Source organism: Pteronotus mesoamericanus, unplaced genomic scaffold (genome assembly GCF_021234165.1).
Source record: "Pteronotus mesoamericanus isolate MK-2021 breed Mesoamerican mustached bat unplaced genomic scaffold, CSHL_Meso_final contig_22, whole genome shotgun sequence".
Taxonomy (NCBI): Eukaryota; Metazoa; Chordata; class Mammalia; order Chiroptera; family Mormoopidae; genus Pteronotus; species Pteronotus mesoamericanus.
This window is the reverse complement of record NW_026555090.1, coordinates 3,286,272-3,303,059: the sequence shown is the minus strand read 5'-3', so window position 1 is coordinate 3,303,059 and position 16,788 is coordinate 3,286,272. Positions and strand designations below refer to the sequence as shown.

At 34.6% G+C, this 16,788-nt stretch overlaps 1 protein-coding gene across 16 annotated transcripts in view; it reads left to right on the top strand.

The window, feature by feature from the left end:
• NCOR1 (nuclear receptor corepressor 1) overlaps nucleotides 1-16,788 on the top strand; it is a 172,933-nt gene that overhangs the window by 67,805 nt on the left and 88,340 nt on the right. For 10 of the 16 annotated variants that reach the window (XM_054571176.1, XM_054571178.1, XM_054571185.1 and 7 more), the window contains 8 exons: nucleotides 2,872-2,985; nucleotides 7,767-7,823; nucleotides 8,356-8,408; nucleotides 8,751-8,777; nucleotides 10,812-10,878; nucleotides 13,384-13,556; nucleotides 14,397-14,487; nucleotides 16,147-16,325. In XM_054571176.1, coding sequence (XP_054427151.1) covers nucleotides 2,872-2,985; nucleotides 7,767-7,823; nucleotides 8,356-8,408; nucleotides 8,751-8,777; nucleotides 10,812-10,878; nucleotides 13,384-13,556; nucleotides 14,397-14,487; nucleotides 16,147-16,325 — 761 coding nt within the window. Of the gene's footprint in view, nucleotides 1-2,871; nucleotides 2,986-7,766; nucleotides 7,824-8,355; nucleotides 8,409-8,750; nucleotides 8,778-8,859; nucleotides 8,933-10,811; nucleotides 10,879-13,383; nucleotides 13,557-14,396; nucleotides 14,488-16,146; nucleotides 16,326-16,788 lie in introns of those variants that run through there. The other 6 variants (XM_054571186.1, XM_054571180.1, XM_054571188.1 and 3 more) reach the window with 2 other exon arrangements.

The window sequence follows — 16,788 nt, the reverse complement described above, 5'->3', positions numbered from 1 at the left end:
TAACAGCCTAGTTACTTGAATCCTAAAACTAGTTAGCATATTAGCCATGTTCTTGAGTAGTAGGAAGGCATACAACTTTTTTTCTTTTTTCCCCAATGTTTATGCTTTTGTTGTCATATATTTTAGTTCTTTCTTTTTCTTAAACTGCCTAAGACATTTTATATAATCATGTTTGTTTAGGTTTATCCACAAATTTGTCATCTTACTCGCTCATTATTCCTTTTTGAAATGCAGATCTTCCATTTGGAGATATAAGCTTGTGCTTGAAGAATATCCTTAAAATGTGTATTAGTTAAGAATTTGTTAGCAAATTCAGTATTTGCTTTTTATGACTTAAATGTCATATTTTTTTAAATGTCTGTTTATTGGAAGATTTTCCTCTGGCTGCTTTTTCTGTCTTTTTCTTTGGGCATTGTTGTTTTACAATGTTGTATTTAGGAATGGGTTTATTATTATTTTTAATCCAGCTTGAAATTCACTGGGCTTCTTGTATGTGTTAAGAGTTTTTATCAATTCTGGAAAATTTTAAGCCATTGTCTTTTTTACCAAACCCTTTCATACAGTTTCTTTTCATCTCCTTCTGAAATTTCTGTTAGATACAATATCACTCTTGTCTTCTATGTGTATTAATAGCTTTTCTTTCCCATTTTATTGCTTCTTTGGGCATCATTGTGGCCAATTTTTAAATTTTTGTCTTTCAATATGCATTTCTGTCTTCACTTTAAATATTTAATTTGCTATACATGTAGGTTTTTTTTTTTTTTTTTTTTTTTTTTAAGATTTTACTTATTTTTAGAGAGGGGAAGGGAGGGAGAAAGAGACGGAGAGAGAAACACCAGTGTGTGGTTGCATCTCATGCTTCTCCTACTGGGGACCTGGCCTGCAACCCAGGCATGTGCCCTGCTCTGGGAATCGAACCAGCCACCCTTTGATTCACAGGCCTGTGCTCAATCCACTGAGCCATACCACCCAGGGGTATACCTTCAGTTTTAATAATTAACGTTTTTATTGCTGGAATTTCTAAATGGCACATTTTAAAACTGCTTGGCATTTTAAAAATAGTCCCTTGATTTTAAAAAATATGTTGAGCCCTTTTTATGTATTGAGTCATATTAAATTTATAATAATATACCTTACAATTATTTTAAGTCTTGTGCGCCTGACTCTGCCTAGTTGGTCTTGTCTTTTGTTTCTTCACTTGTACAAGGGTAATACTACTACTAAAAATACCAGCTAAATCATGTGATTGTTTATGGGTTGAGACAATATTTTGAATAATATGTGGTACATATAAATGCTCAGTAACATGTAACCACTTATGATAATTAAAAATAATGAAATATATTGTGTGATCAAGAGAGGTACAATAGCTATAAGTTTTATTGAGGAATATCAAAGATAACTTGAGTAATTAAAGAATATACCATAAATGGATAGAAACAGTGTTAATAATGTTGTATGCTCATAATAATTCACATTTATAGATTTTTTTCAGTAAAAATTCCAACTAAATTTAGTTTTAAATTTTTGAAAAATTACTCTAACGTTAATGTGAAAGAACATGTATTTTTTGGTTTCATTTGTTTTTAGCCTTTCTAGTGCCATGATTTTGTCCCAGGGCTACTTAGGTACTAAAAATAAAATGTCACTTTCTGAAGCTTGTTTATTCCATCCTCTATACCTGCTAACAGGGATCCTAAAAGAAGGCCCTCTGGGCAAAGGGAGGAAAGGGCACCCTAGAAGAACTTATTCCCGTAAAGATTGATCTCACAACGCCATGTACCTGTCTTTCACTTACATCCTTAGCAGACTGCAAGAGTACTTTCAATTTCAGAGTGGACGTGGTCCTTGAAGCTTCTCTCTTGGTGGATTTTTATCCTTTCATTTGGGTGTGGTCTGACTTAAGTAATAGGAACCTTGCCTGTTACTTTTAGTAGTAAGGATAATTTTTTCTTCCAGGCTTTTAGTAGACTTAACGTCTTTACCTAATGTCTTTTTTATCATCTTAGGCAGTGAAATTATATTCATGTGGCTATTTGTTGAGCATTTACTAGGTATCACTTGTTGAGGTGTTGGGGGGGGGGGAATAAACGGTGAACCAAGCAGACTAAGTCTCTGCTTACTTCAGTAATAATTGTAGGTAATAACATTTTATTAAATAAACACTTTTAGTTCAAATGTGTTTTTGAGTCATTCACTCCTCTCAAAAAGCCATGTGATACGTAGGATTAATGTCCCTACTTTACATGTGAGTGATTTGTGTTCTTGCTCAAGATTGAGGTAAGGACTTAGGGTCCAAGGAACACACCACTTATAAAAGGATGAGCCTAAGGTTCCAACCCAGGCAGAGTAATACAGATAAGCTTTCTGTTTTATAATCACACACACAAGTCCATGTTCTTGTGGTTTTGCTGGTGCCTCTTGACTACAAAATACAAAGTTTGTTGGGAGCAGTTCTGTGCTCAACTAAGAATTAGCCTTAAATGCGCCCATGCGCTCTTTCCACCAGACACTAACACGTACTGTGTATCTATAACACATGAAAGTTTTTCCAGTGCCACAAAAGATCATTGTGATAGAGGTTTATGGGAGTATCTTTATATGTTTAGTTTCTCTTACTACTTTGCTTTGTTTATACGATTAAAATACAAAGGGATTTATCTAATGATGATTTATGTTGTTTAGTTATTTGTCAAAATAAATTTGATTGGATTTGTTAGAGCCCTCGGGTCTATTAGACCCTAGTAGATTAAATGATTACCCTATAGAGTCAATATGGCACAGCTCAGTAGCATGTGTTATCTGGTGATTAATTACTGGTAGGGGGTGACACGCAGCAGATGCCTGACTCTTCCTTTCTGGGTCTCTTAGCAACAGCTCGAAGAAGAAGCAGCCAAACCTCCTGAGCCTGAGAAGCCTGTGTCTCCTCCTCCTGTGGAACAGAAACACCGCAGTATTGTCCAGATTATTTATGATGAGAATCGGGTAAGCTCATGAGATTTCTGGTGGCAACAGCCTTTAAAATTCTTTGTGCCTTTTCTAAGTTGTCAGTGTATTCTATAGTGATGTTAATTGTATTAAAACCTGGTTTCTGTTTTAATTTTTAATATTCTTAGACTTTGATTGACTGAAGCTTGGCATTTTTTCCCTTAAGATTGAAGAAAGGTTGACAGTTGTGTCTTAAATTACTTGATATTTTATTTCCATGCTATACTGTTTAAGTATTTAATGAGAGTATAGTTTTATCAGCTCAGTCTCTCTTACACAAATCCTAGCAAGCAAGTTTGTGCCAAATAATACAAAACACTTATTCTGTAGTTTTTCACTTTATGTAAGGGACATTTAATGCCAAATACTGACACTATTCTAGTAGAGATAGGTCCTTGGATGGGAAATGACTTATATTATCAGCTTCAGAATTAATAGCTGGGCTCTGCTTTGAATCTTAGTTATTGAATGTGAGGCCATTGACCTTTAGGTAGACTTTGCTTTTTCAGGTTTATTAAAATAATTTTTATATTCATAATTAAAAGTGTGCATGGATTTAGGAAAGCCAAGCCTCAATTCTGTGAACAATTTTGTGATGTCAAAGTTGGTTTTTGTCTGGAATCCAGCCCAGAAACTAGCAGTTAAAAGGAAACTTATTTCATCTTAATGTAAACAAAACTTTAAAATGGAGCTGTTTAAACAGTGGGCTTCCAGAAGTCCTCAGTCCAAAAATGAGCAACATGCTTTAAAAGTACTGTGGGGAGAGAATAAGCTTGTTAGCTGAAGTTGGTCATAGGTAGAAGCTGGAATTGTTTCAATTTGCTTCTTTGTAGTCAGTGGAGCAGTACTTCTTACAGGCAACCTATAACTTTATAGTAGCCCAGATCCTAAAGGAACTTGGCCTTAGGAAAGGCAGCTATGAATTAGTCATTAAATAAACATTTATCGGAATAGTCTTGGACTCATAAAGATGGATGTGTCTATATGGATAACTGAAAGTGGTCAGATATGTAATACTTGAGATAATTGGAAGTGTTATGGCAGGTAATATGGGCAATTAATATTATTTTCTTGACTGAGTTCAAAATTAGCCCAATTTATTGAATGGACAGAGCAGTGTACATCAAGACTACCCAGTGAGGGTGAAGGGCAGTGGGCCTGCCTCCTGGCATCCTAGGGGAGACGAGTCCTCCGGTCGTGCAGTATATGGCCCAGGGTCCGCAGGTGCTCCCTTATTTAGGAGAAGCCAGCAAGGAGTTTTATGTGGAATTTCCTGCTTTTAAAAAAATACTCTAGCCCTGGCTGATGTGGCTCAGTGGATTGAGTGCCAGCCTGTGAATCAAAAGGTTGCTGGTTCGATTCCCAGTCAGGGCTCAGGGCACATGCCTGGGTTGCGGGCCAAGGTCTCAGCTGGGGGTCTGTGAGAGGAAACCGATTGATGTATTTCTTGCACACTGATGTTTCACTCCCTCTCTTTCTCCTTTCCTTCCCCTCCCTCTAAAAATAAATAAATAAAATCTTAAAAAGAATTTACATACTCAGTTTGTTGTGCAGTCTGCGAAGAACAACCAAACTTGTATGTTAATATTAGATTACAATGAAGATTATTTTAAACTCTCAATACTGTAGAAATCATCTTTTTAAAAACACATTTTTTTGTCTGCCCTGCTCCTAGTCATCTGCTGTGGGTGTCCCTGTCAGTTGTAGCAGAGGGGCCTGGCGGGGGCAGTGTGAGAGCGCAGCTGGCCTGAGCACAGGCTTTCTCACCACCCAGTTTCCAGGGCTTTTTGGGCCTGGTCACACTGCCTTTTGTATGGTCTTCACTGCTTCTCGAGCTTCTGTTGTGTAAAGAATGACTTTATCTGTTTTGACACCATAGGTGCATACGTCTGTCTTTTGTTCCTTGTTTGGCAGTAGTCTAGGCTGGTCGGGAATTAAGCCAAATGTGGCTTAAGAGATAGGGGACATTATCTCGTGTAAGTCATCTTTCTTTTATTTAGAAAAGTTAGTGGGAGGGAGAAAATGTCCCAAAAGTGACTTAATTTTAAAATTGGTTTTCTGAGACAAAAATTAATTGCTTTACATCATATTTAAACTTCACACTAAGATTTATTTAGTCTTTAAACAGACTCTTCTCTTGGACTATTTGTAATAGTTCAGTTTGCTGTGTCCCACTTTTGGATTCCAAAAATGCTTATAAATGCTCTAATTTCAGAATTAAAATACATATAGAAGATGGGGGTAGTGGAGTGTAGTTTTTAAAACTATCTTATTTATATTTTGATTAAATGATTTTCACGTTAATGTGACACAAGCAAAAAACAAAGGGATTGACAGTAGAGTGTCAAGGTCCTCGAGTGACCTAGGCCCATGTCCTAGGAATTATCTATTTTGCTTTCTTTGCCACTGTAGATTAACTGATCACTGAAGAGCATCGGTGCTACCTCCTAAATATTGGCCTGATCAATTGCTTCCCTCTTCCTTTTTTAGGCATTAACTTAATTGGAGCCCTCATTTCTCATGTACATACTGAGTTTCCTTCCTTCAGTCTTTTTCTTTTCTAACCCTTCATATATGAATCTTGTGGCATGATTCTCCAAATAAAACCTTTTGACAATATCCCACTCTGCAGAATAGCTCACACTTTTTTTTTTCGGTGCTTCCGTGCCTACCTGCCTGGCCCTTGGCCTGATACTTCTTTCTTAAGTGATACCTGCCAGAACAGGTTTTGAACATTCCCTTGAAGCTGTTTTTATCTTTACCCCATGATGTTGCCCTACCTTCAGGTGTTCCTGTGTCTTGTCTTTTTGGTCTGTTGTCTATCGATTGCACTTGTACTTCAAGACCCAGCTCAATTATCATTTTCTCTATGAAGCCTTTTGAGACCACTGCTCTTCATACTTCAGGAAGGGCAGTCTTAGTCACTGCTTTCCTAAGGTCTGGCAACTGTCCAAAACATGCTCAACATATGTTTGAAGAATTAATTACTTTTGTCTATAAACTTAGAATAAAAATTTTAATAAGGAATTGTGAAGGTTTTAAATTAAATTCTTTTTTCTGCCAAACTATTGAGAGGTTAAGCTCCTCTTAGCATTTAAGCCAACATGAAGTCGAATATATAATAAAATTTTGCAAAACTTAAATCTTGGGGTCTGCAGACCATCTTAAATACCAGCCTTTAAAATTACCTTGAAAGGGTAAGCACCTTTATACAGTAGGATACTAGTAAATACTTGCTGTGAGGTGATTTTGCTCCCTTGTTTCTCAGTATTATTTACGTACAGTCCCCTTACCCTGCCTTTTCTTGGTGTAGACTCTGAAACAGAGCACCTGGAGAGAAAGAAAATTTTAAAACTCATCTAGAGAGAATAATTTGCAGGTGCTTGATATTTCCAAATATCATCTGTAATGATATTTGTGTGTTATTTAATATTTGCCTAAAGCTAATAAATTTGAATTTCATTATAATTACATTTTGACTTCTTGAGATTAATATTTACCTTAGAGCAGCTGTTCTCAACCAGAAAGTATTTTGATAGTCATAACTTGGCAGAGAGGTAGAGGCTGCTGGCATATAGTGGGTAGAGACCAGAGATACTGCCAAATATTCTACAATGCATAGGATAGCCGCCACAACAAGGAAATACCCTGGCTCAAAGTGTTAATAGTACCAAGGTTAACAAATCTGCCTTAAAATTATCTCTAGAAATAGAATTTGCTATACAAATTTAATGGGTATGTTTATAATTGAGTATTCCTGACCATTTTGATATGTTTATTTCTCATCCTAATAATACGTTTTAGGTTTCTTGGAGTTTGGAAGGTGCACTACACTATCTTGTGCTTCCTACTCTGGTTAAGTGTATTTTTTCCACATAATATATACTAAATAAATATTGGACTCATTGATTGTGATTGATAAATGAGATGAAAAGGGAAATATTTATTTTAAGAGATGTCTTTCTTCACACTTGGGAAATACTGACTGATAATCCATTTCTATTTTCCATCAGAAGCCCTGGAGGGCTCCCCTGAGCCACATGCAGTGAGGTGGGGGCTGCAGCAGGCAATGAGCCACTGTTGCTAACAAGACTCTGTTGGGAGCGAGAGATTTGAGAACCACTGAGACATTTGCTAGTTACATAATTCTAGTTTACATATTTCAGTATTGAATTTTGTTGTATTTCATTTGTCTTTTAAAGGATGATTTCTGTTAGCATTTATTTTACTTTTGAAAATGACATGTAAAAAACTATAAATATATATAATTCATCATTTACTACTGCACTCTTGAGTAATTCAGACTTTGTTTCCTCTGTTGTTTGGGTTTCCTTGTAACTAGAAAATAAGCTTATTACTATAAGCTGTTTTTCAAAGAGATCAATATGGCTTACCACAGTAAAGATTGGCAACTTTATGGTGTTGTATGTATTTAAATATCATTAAAGACTATGAGTTGAAGTATTTATAATGTTTGAGGGATTCATTTCTAATTGTGAATTTCTGTTCCCTCTTCTTAGAATTAATGTATGTTTGCTTTTAAGAATTTAACCAATTCCTGAAGTAGTGCTTTCAATACAGATGTTAAGCTTTGACTGAATTTGGAGGAAACTGTGAAAATAAAAATAGTCTTTTAGCCTATCGTGAAAGAAGAATGTTTGGAAGTAAGGATAAGTTTAACTATAGATGGGTCTTTAGGTAAATATTATTAAATTGGTAATGATTTTGCACTTAGGTAATATACTCTTTAATTACAAAATATAATAATGTCTTTGTAGAAAAAAGCAGAAGAAGCTCATAAAATATTTGAAGGTCTTGGCCCAAAAGTTGAACTGGTAAGTAAGAAATTGTGTTTTTTTGTTTCTAGTGCTTTATTTGTAGTGGTTTTCTTTGGAGTAAGATAGAATATAATCTGTCTATTTTGGGGTAAGAGGAATGTTGCCAGGCTGTAAGTTTGTGATGAAGTTTAAAATAATAGTGCATGCACTTGGTCACCTTTAAAGAAGCACTCTCCTGAGCTGGCACGCACTCCAGACAGAAGGAGGAAGTGGGAACGGATAGAAAGCTCTTAGAATCACAGTGTTAGGATGATGATGGTGCTTATCTTTCTTTGCATTTAAAATTAAAAATCTCCAAATGAAATGTATGTATTGTGGGATACAATGAATTTCTAAACTTTCTTATAGGAGTGGCATTCATTGTTAGGGAGAATTACTCAGGGAACCCAAAAGTCTGGATATTTTGATAGGGTGTATATTGTGTAGATCCATTAATACTTTATTTAGGTTTACAGTAAATTATAGATTATTTTTGTCTCTTTATAGGCATATGTACATTTTATATATAAACATTTGATTTATTTTATAGCCACTTTATAACCAGCCATCAGATACCAAGGTGTACCATGAGAATATCAAGACGTAAGTATTTATCGTCTCTGGAATTCTTCAGTTAAAGACCATATATTCTATAAAGAGATTGTTTTTGTTATCTTCTGACATATTATTATAATATAGTGTTGGTATGTTTTAGATTTGTGTAATTTGCTGTTGTTTTACTATATGTTATCTTCCTCTGGCTTTTTGGGGGTTGGGGTAACAGCATTGAGTTTCCGAGGCCAAAAAATGAAATAAATTATTGCATAAAACTAGCTGGTTTTATAATCTGCTAGTAAAAAAAAAAAAAAAAAGGTGGATACTTAACATTGAAATGGCTTACCTTGAGGCTTGAATTTTTTGCCTCCTGTTTTGTCTTTTTTTCAGTGGAGTACCTGCAAGGCGCATGATGAAGTAAGATAATGAAGCTTTTTCATTTAAGACTAGTGATGACACCGTCCCCCACCAAGCCACATCTGCCATTGCAAAGTAGAAGTGCCACGGATCATTTTATCATTATTCAAAATCCTATTCTAGGGAAATCCCTTCCATGACTCTTGCTATTGACGGTATTTGTAGACCCTTCTGCCATTTAATGTCCTGGTGCCTTGGAAGCGCTCAGTCACCTCACCTGGGTGAGGAGACTGCTCCAGAGTGTAGTTTGCTTAGCCTTGCTCATCCTAGATACCAGGCCTTTATGGATGCGGATTTTGGAATAAGAAAATAAGTAAAAAAGAAAACCTAATTTCTTGATCTGATTGGAGTAAGAGAGGAGGCCAGATAGGTATCTTTTTAAAAAAATTATACGTTAAGAGAATTTTAGGTGAATTATTCTTAGTTTGTAACAAAAATGTGATATTTCTACTTTATATGTTTTATTAAGTATAACCAGAAATTATAATTATTTACTGGTACAGTTACTAATGAGCACATTGCTATATATACATATATCTATATCTTTTTTTTCTTTTAAAAATTTCTTACTGAGTATGTGCAATAGTTGACTACTTTGCAGAACTGGTGGCAGATAAAATTTGCATGGTAGTATGCATGAAAATTGAATAATTTTAACTTTTGTTAAGAAAGTGGTTCATAATAAAAGTCATATACTTAGAATTTTTCTGTGAGATGCTACTCTGGTATTGACAACCCTTAGGTTAGGCAAAACTCTTAGAAAATATACCTTGTTTTGGAGTTGTTTAGTTGTTTTAACATTTTTTAAAAGAATAGTGGATAAAATATAGTTGGCTGCCTTTAATGATTTTTTCCCCCCACAAAGCTTCAGTTATGTTTGTGTTCTGCCCCCTCCCCCCATATTAGCTGGAGAGCAGCTGTATCTGATTTATTTCATGCTATTTATAATGCTTAACACATTGTCCTGAGCTGGGTTACTGACTGGCTGACTTCTTCATTTAAATTCTTAGGAAACATTTTAAATTATATTTATCAATTGTCATTTGCTTTTGAGTAGCACATAATTACAATTAGAGCAAACTGAATATGTGGTAATGCTTCTACTGTATGTGTGAAATCCTTTGTGAACTATCATTTACTCAGCTGCATGTACCCATTATGAATCATTCAGTAGCTATTCTTTCATCACTGCCATTTGCTTTGTATGAAATAGCAAATGTATCTTTTAATGATTCTTTTAATCTCTTGGCTACTTTTCCATATAGCCAGCTCCTGATTGTCCATGCTTATTTGAGTGGAGCCAGTGTCACTATTAGTCCTGAGTGGCAGATAATCCAAAAAATTACTTCTCCTTGCCTTGGCCTTGTATTTATATTTGAATAATCAGCTTGAAATCCTTTCTGGAAGTAGGTGGGGTATAAATATTTATATTTGAACCTGCATGTCATTGTTTTTGAAGGTCACAATGCTTCAGATTTAAAAAGTGAAACTTATATTAAGATATAAAAGTTTTCCTGTCTTGTCACATAGCCCTCCATTACTTCTTAGAGTGGTTTGTGTCATTTCTGTGACTGAAGAAAATCTTCTGTTTAAAGCAGAAGTCACCTCTCTGTGTTGTATACATTCTCATAGAAGGGAGGTCAGCACTGGTCCTGAGGTCGGGAGGTAACTTCAAAGCTTTTTCTTCTCTGCGACCTCCCCTCCTCCAGAGTGTGCAGAGATGTTTCTATCACCAGGGTTCATAAGAACTGTGTAATTGTAACTTGAATGTAATATTTACCTTATAATTAGATATAATAATTGAAAATGAACTATTTATATAAAGCCTTGTAGAATGGGAGGAGTTTTAGTCAGTTCTAATTATTGCAAAAGTCTTATTTTGCAGGGTGAAAAAATTAAGATTAATTTTGATTACATCATATGTTCTTAAGTGATCTTTGCTTTTTCAGTGTCTGTGAAAAGTAAAAGTCAATGCATTATTAAATTGTGCTTTTTTTTTTCTTAATGTCATACAACCGTATTTTTCTCTTCTAGAAACCAGGTGATGAGGAAAAAACTCATTTTATTTTTTAAAAGAAGAAATCATGCAAGAAAACAAAGGGTGAGGCCCTATCCTTGTTAACTGAAATTTGTACAGCTTTTCCATTCATGCTCATGTAGGCATTTGCCTTTCCATTGTTAATGAAAATGGTTCTTGATTATATTTGAGAGAAGATGCTGATTTAGGAAGTAAAAATGATGTGACTTAAATATAATTTTAATTCTGGTGACATTTTGATATCATAATTCACATTTAATACCATTATCAAATTAATTTCTTTGGTTGTCTATAAAATTTTTATGTGGCCAAAATAAAGAAAATGGTGAGTAGTTTAAAAAATATGATAGATAGGATTATCTACATTCTCTTAACCCTCAAACAAATGTGGGTAAGTTATGGTCATGCTGATTATTAGATATTGCTGTTCTCTCATTAGAAACTGGGTCAGCTAAAGTTCAGCTTTTTGAAATTCAAATATTTTGTTTTTCATATTTATTATATGATTTGCAGTCCAAAAGTTTTATGGGTATAGTCTTCGTGGAAATTAAGTTACAGAAAATATAATGTCACTCTTGTTTTATAATGTGTTCGTACTGATTTTAGGTCAAACTTTTGATTCATTTAGATTCAGTTGTGTAGTAAATAAGTGATGTTCTTTAATTCATGTTGTAAGTCAACTTTGTACCTTATATTTAATGAACTGACAGTTAATGGATTGGAATGCTCAAGAGTCAGCAGCTTTTATTTGGTGTGTAAATTCTAATGTCCTCATTGGCCAGTCTGGTCCTTCAGTCTTGAATTCTTTTGTGTGTGTGCCAAGAACATACAAATATTAAATAAGAAAGTGGCCAAAGTATTTTTTTTTCTGTCCAGTAATTTTGTTGTAATTATGGTAATTGCTAAATTTGCTATCTCGTGACATAAACAGAGAAGCACAGATTTTGTTTTCATACTTCATAGACTAATAAAGTTTATATGTTCACTGCTTTGTTTAATATTCATTGGTTGTTTACTCTGCCCCACCTATCATTCTACAAAGGTGAGCAAGGTAGCCATGTGGTTTTAGCCCATATGTAACTGGGGACAGATAATTCAGGAGGCAATGACAGTACTGCGATCAAACTGTAGTAAAGGACATTCAGATGACTGTGAGCATATAAGAGGGACAGGTAATGCAGATATGAATCATGAAGGGAAGTTTCCCAGGAAAACTAGTACTCCAGAAACTTGACCAAGCAGAGAGAGCAGCCTAAGTGAAGACGTGGGAAGTAGAGGGAGTGCAGCAGGTTCCGAGATGGCTGGGGCTTAGGCTGCGCTGGCAGCACGGTGAGAAATGAGGCCGCCAGAGGAAGCCAAGGCCACAGCCTCCACAGCCCAGAGGTCTCCTAGGAGACTTTGGATTAGATCCTGAGAGTATCCTTTAAGTGTCTGAATTGAAGATGTGAAATGTTCAGGTTTGTATTTTAAGAATTTGCATCTGGCTACACTATTAAGAAGTGCCAGATGGGTAGTTGAAATACTTGGGTGGGACCACTTTGTAAAGAGTATGGTTGTCAAACGACTTTGCTGTACACCTGAAACTAATACAAAATAGTACCAAATGTCAACTGTAATTGAAAAATAAAAATTAAAAAAGGATGCACGGAGACACTGGGAGGCTCTTTAATCTGGATGAGGATTGATGTCAGCCTGTACTGAGGAAGTGGCAGTAGCGACGAAGCAGAGAGGAAGGATAAAAAAGACATGCTGGAGGGGAAGAGAATGGTTGGGAAGTGGTGGAGGGCGGCATGGAGTGTGAGGAAGATAACTTTCTCTAATGCTGTTTTTTGAGGTGACCAGGGTTAACGGGCTTTCATGAGTCCTTACACTTTTTTTATCCATGTGTCATCAGACATGTATACAGTTCTGTGTGGGAGGCTTCTTTCTTTTCTTTTGTATTGCAAAATGAGACCATGCATTACTTATTTTTCTAAAAATATTAATTCTTGATTTCATGCCATTTGCTCAATTTTTTATGATAAAATATAACTAAGTTCTGTCTTTTTCAGCCTGTCAAAATGTTTATTATATAGCATTATTTGTAATAACAAAAATGTGCAAGTAACCAAAACCTCCATCAGTATAGGAATGATTAAAGTGTGTGTTCTGACACATTGGAAGGATAACAACAAAATGTTAATGTAGTTGTCTTTGGGTGATGGGGATTACAAACTATATGTTTTGTTTTTAATTTTACATTATTTGACAATGAAGACATTGTTAACAGAAAAATAAAAGTAGCTGGTCTGCTATTATGAGTAGCTTATCAGGTCATTGATTAATTTGTATAGTCTTCACATTAACTAAAGAAATCCCACCAAAATATGTTCTGTATGCCGGACCTTTTAAAGGCAACGAAGCTCCCTTTCTCTCTCCTCTTTCAGACCAAGGACAGCGTTTCATTCACAGTTGAGCCATAGGTCAAGTGTACTTCTGACATAGCCTTAAGAAGTAGCATATACTTTAAAGTATTGGGTTTGTCAGAATCAAAATTTTGTTTATTAATTTGCTACGGGTATTTAATAGGAACAAAAAATCTGCCAACGTTATGATCAGCTCATGGAGGCATGGGAGAAGAAAGTGGACAGAATAGAAAATAATCCTCGGAGGAAAGCTAAAGAAAGCAAAACAAGGGAGTACTATGAAAAGCAGTTTCCAGAAATTCGAAAACAAAGAGAACAGCAAGAAAGATTTCAGCGGTAAGTAGTTTGGTGTTTGATGGTTGTGTTATTTCCTTTGAATCACACTTTTTATCTTTTACAATATTTATTGCTTCCTGACTAATCATTAAGAAAGTTTATAAACAACTTTTGTTTTGCATATGTGTTGGTGAATTTAATATTAATTTTCTATATTTAATCATGTATCTAAATTTAAGTGAATATTTTGAAATTCTTCAGTTCTTGAAAATACCCATTTCTTTGGAAATTAGAATAAGAATAGATTTTGATATCTTTTAGTTTTTCATAATTACCAACATAGTCAAACAGTATTAAATTGGTTGCTAATTATAAAATTCTTTGATATTGGTAAGATATTTTATTATTTGCTTTCACTTTTAGAAAATAAGTATTTTGCAAAGGTAAAATCTTTAGTATTCATCTCCACTGTCTTATGTAAGAGTCATGGAAGCCCCTTTAAACATGATTGAATTTTCATATGGGATGATGATTATGTTTTTTTCCCTTCATTTAAAAAATGTTTGATGTGTTTTTCTAAACCTGCTCTTCTGTCCTCTGGAAGACAGGTAAAAGACTGTTAAATGGTAATGGCACCAATAGCTGGTTTTCCAGAAGTTTCCCATAAAAGATCTACCATTTAAATTTGGTCATGTAGCCTTTCAATCTTAATCTCAGCATTTAAATTATTAATTTTATAGATGATTCAAGCTAATTACTTAAAAGTAATTTAGGTTTCATCTCTGACTTTTAGTTGGATTAAAAAAATCTTATTCGGAAAAGTAATCTATATAAAAGTAATTTAATTTATGTCTTCTTTATAAAAGGCCTTTAAATATATTTATAATTTCTCATATTTAGAGTTGGGCAGAGGGGAGCTGGTCTTTCAGCCACTATTGCTAGAAGTGAGCATGAGATTTCTGAGATTATTGATGGGCTCTCTGAGCAGGAGGTAAGACAATTGATTTAATTTAATTCATTATTCAGGAATTTTAGCCTCATACCCCAGGAACTAAGGGTTTATTTGTGTATAAGTGAAGGAACATTAATGGGGCTTGCACTATTCCAAAGGCTTTGGCCAATCATTGGAGGTTTTAAAGAAGGCAGTCACATGATCATGTTGGTGTTTTACAAATATGGCTTTGGCAACAGAGAGTCTGTTATGATAAAAATAAGGACTTGAGTCAGGACAACACTGGTAGGGATGAATGGGAAGAGACTGATAGGAAAGATTAATAGAAAGTACACAGGACAGGAAAAGATCTGTGGATGAAGTGTGGGGGTGAGAAAGAAGAGAAATGGAAGGGTACTCCCCGGTTTCTAGCTTAGAGGACAGTGCTGGTAGAGCCATTTCATAAAACAGCAAAAGAGCATGTATTTTGCAGATGTTTGTGTTTTCTTGTTGGGATCTCCAAAGGATGCTCTTTAGCCAGCTGAGTCTGGGGGAGAAATAGGATATGATATTAATAAATCAATATTGAATAAGAATATATTTCAGCCCTGAACACTGAGTCTTTGTACCTGTGTTCAGATTATCTCTTAAGGTTGTTCCAAAGCCATCAACCTATTGAGTTTTGCTAGTCTTAATTTTATTATATGGCTTTTTAAAACCTCATCTCTAAATTCTGAAGGCATTTCTTATTTGAACATGAAAGTCCCTTGGTAAATGGTCAAAGACAGTTATCACATTGTTTTATATTTTAAAAGCTGTGGCCTTAATTCCAGGAATGATGATTAAATCTGTGTTAAATTTCTTAGCTTGCTTTTTGGCCGCTTCCATGTAAGCATCTAAAACTAGTACCAGTTAAGGTGATTTCAAACTGCTCTCTGTCCCATACAGTACTTTGGTCTCCAGACCAATTGAGAGTTCCTCACAGAATTATAGACTTTGTAAGGACTTGTAATATTTACTTCTCTGAGGAAAAATTTTAAGGAAAAACCTAGTCTTGTATTGGAGTCAGTTCTTACAATTTTGTTAAAAAGTTTTTCATGGAAGTTTGTTCTTATAAACTTAAACCTTGGGAAAATAAACTATAGATGTAAAAGAGTTGTAGTTGAATTTCTAAGGATAATAGTCTTGAATTTTTAATGGAAAGCTTATTTAAGAATAGCAAGAAGTATTTAATACTTAGGTGAGGTTAGTTACTTTAAAATCAATGATCTTAAGATTTTGGTGCCTGTTTGCTTAATTTTCTGGTTATTGTTCTCTAAAATGATGTGAATATTTGTTCTCTGAAATTAAGACTTTTAAAAAGGAAACTAAAATAATTAAAGTATTTCATAAAGTCATTACATTGATGGACTTGACAGTACTCTGTCCTCTAGGTGTAAAATTCCATTCTCTGAAGTATCAGCTTTGTTTATGTAACTGTAGTAGTGGATTACTTAAAAAAAATATGTAGACTCTCTGGCTCTATATTCATTGAATGGATATTTATTAGATATATGAGTAATTACTATATGTTAGATGTTATGGTATGCACTATGATTGTTATTAAACTACCTATATGGGTTTCTTTTGGTTTTGTTTTTTTAGTACATGTTAAGGCCGTTGGTCTACGGACCTCTTTAAATTTTTATTTTAAATAAACTGCGTTTCTTTTTGTTGCAGAATAATGAGAAACAAATGCGGCAGCTCTCTGTGATCCCACCTATGATGTTTGATGCAGAACAAAGACGGGTCAAGTTCATTAACATGAATGGGCTTATGGAGGACCCCATGAAGGTTTATAAAGATAGGCAGTTTATGAATGTTTGGACTGACCATGAGAAGGAGATCTTTAAGGACAAGTAATTTAAATTTTAAATTATTATCCAATAGAAGCTTACATATGTTAGTAAAAAAAAAACTTGGCCCTGTTTTGGCATTTGAATGGATACTCTGGAAAGTGCAGAATATAAATTTGTCATGCTCTTACCGTAAGTCTGTAGGTGGGAATAGAGTAACAGATAAGAACTGGGGTTATAAAGTCATGTTAAGAATAGTATCCAAACTTGGGTGGTGTCTGAGTCACCTGGAGATGCTTTTTTTTTTTTTGAATTTTTTTTTTAGAGCTTAAAAATTTTAATGTATTTCTAACAAACACCACTCAATGCTTGACCCACAAGCTTTATTTACATTTGTCTACAGGATCATTTCCTTATGAAATGGACTAATACAGCTTAATTAAACCAAATGAAATCATAATCAGGAGATGCTTTTAAAAAAAGGACACATTTCCGTGTTCCTACCATAGACCAGTCCAATCACTTC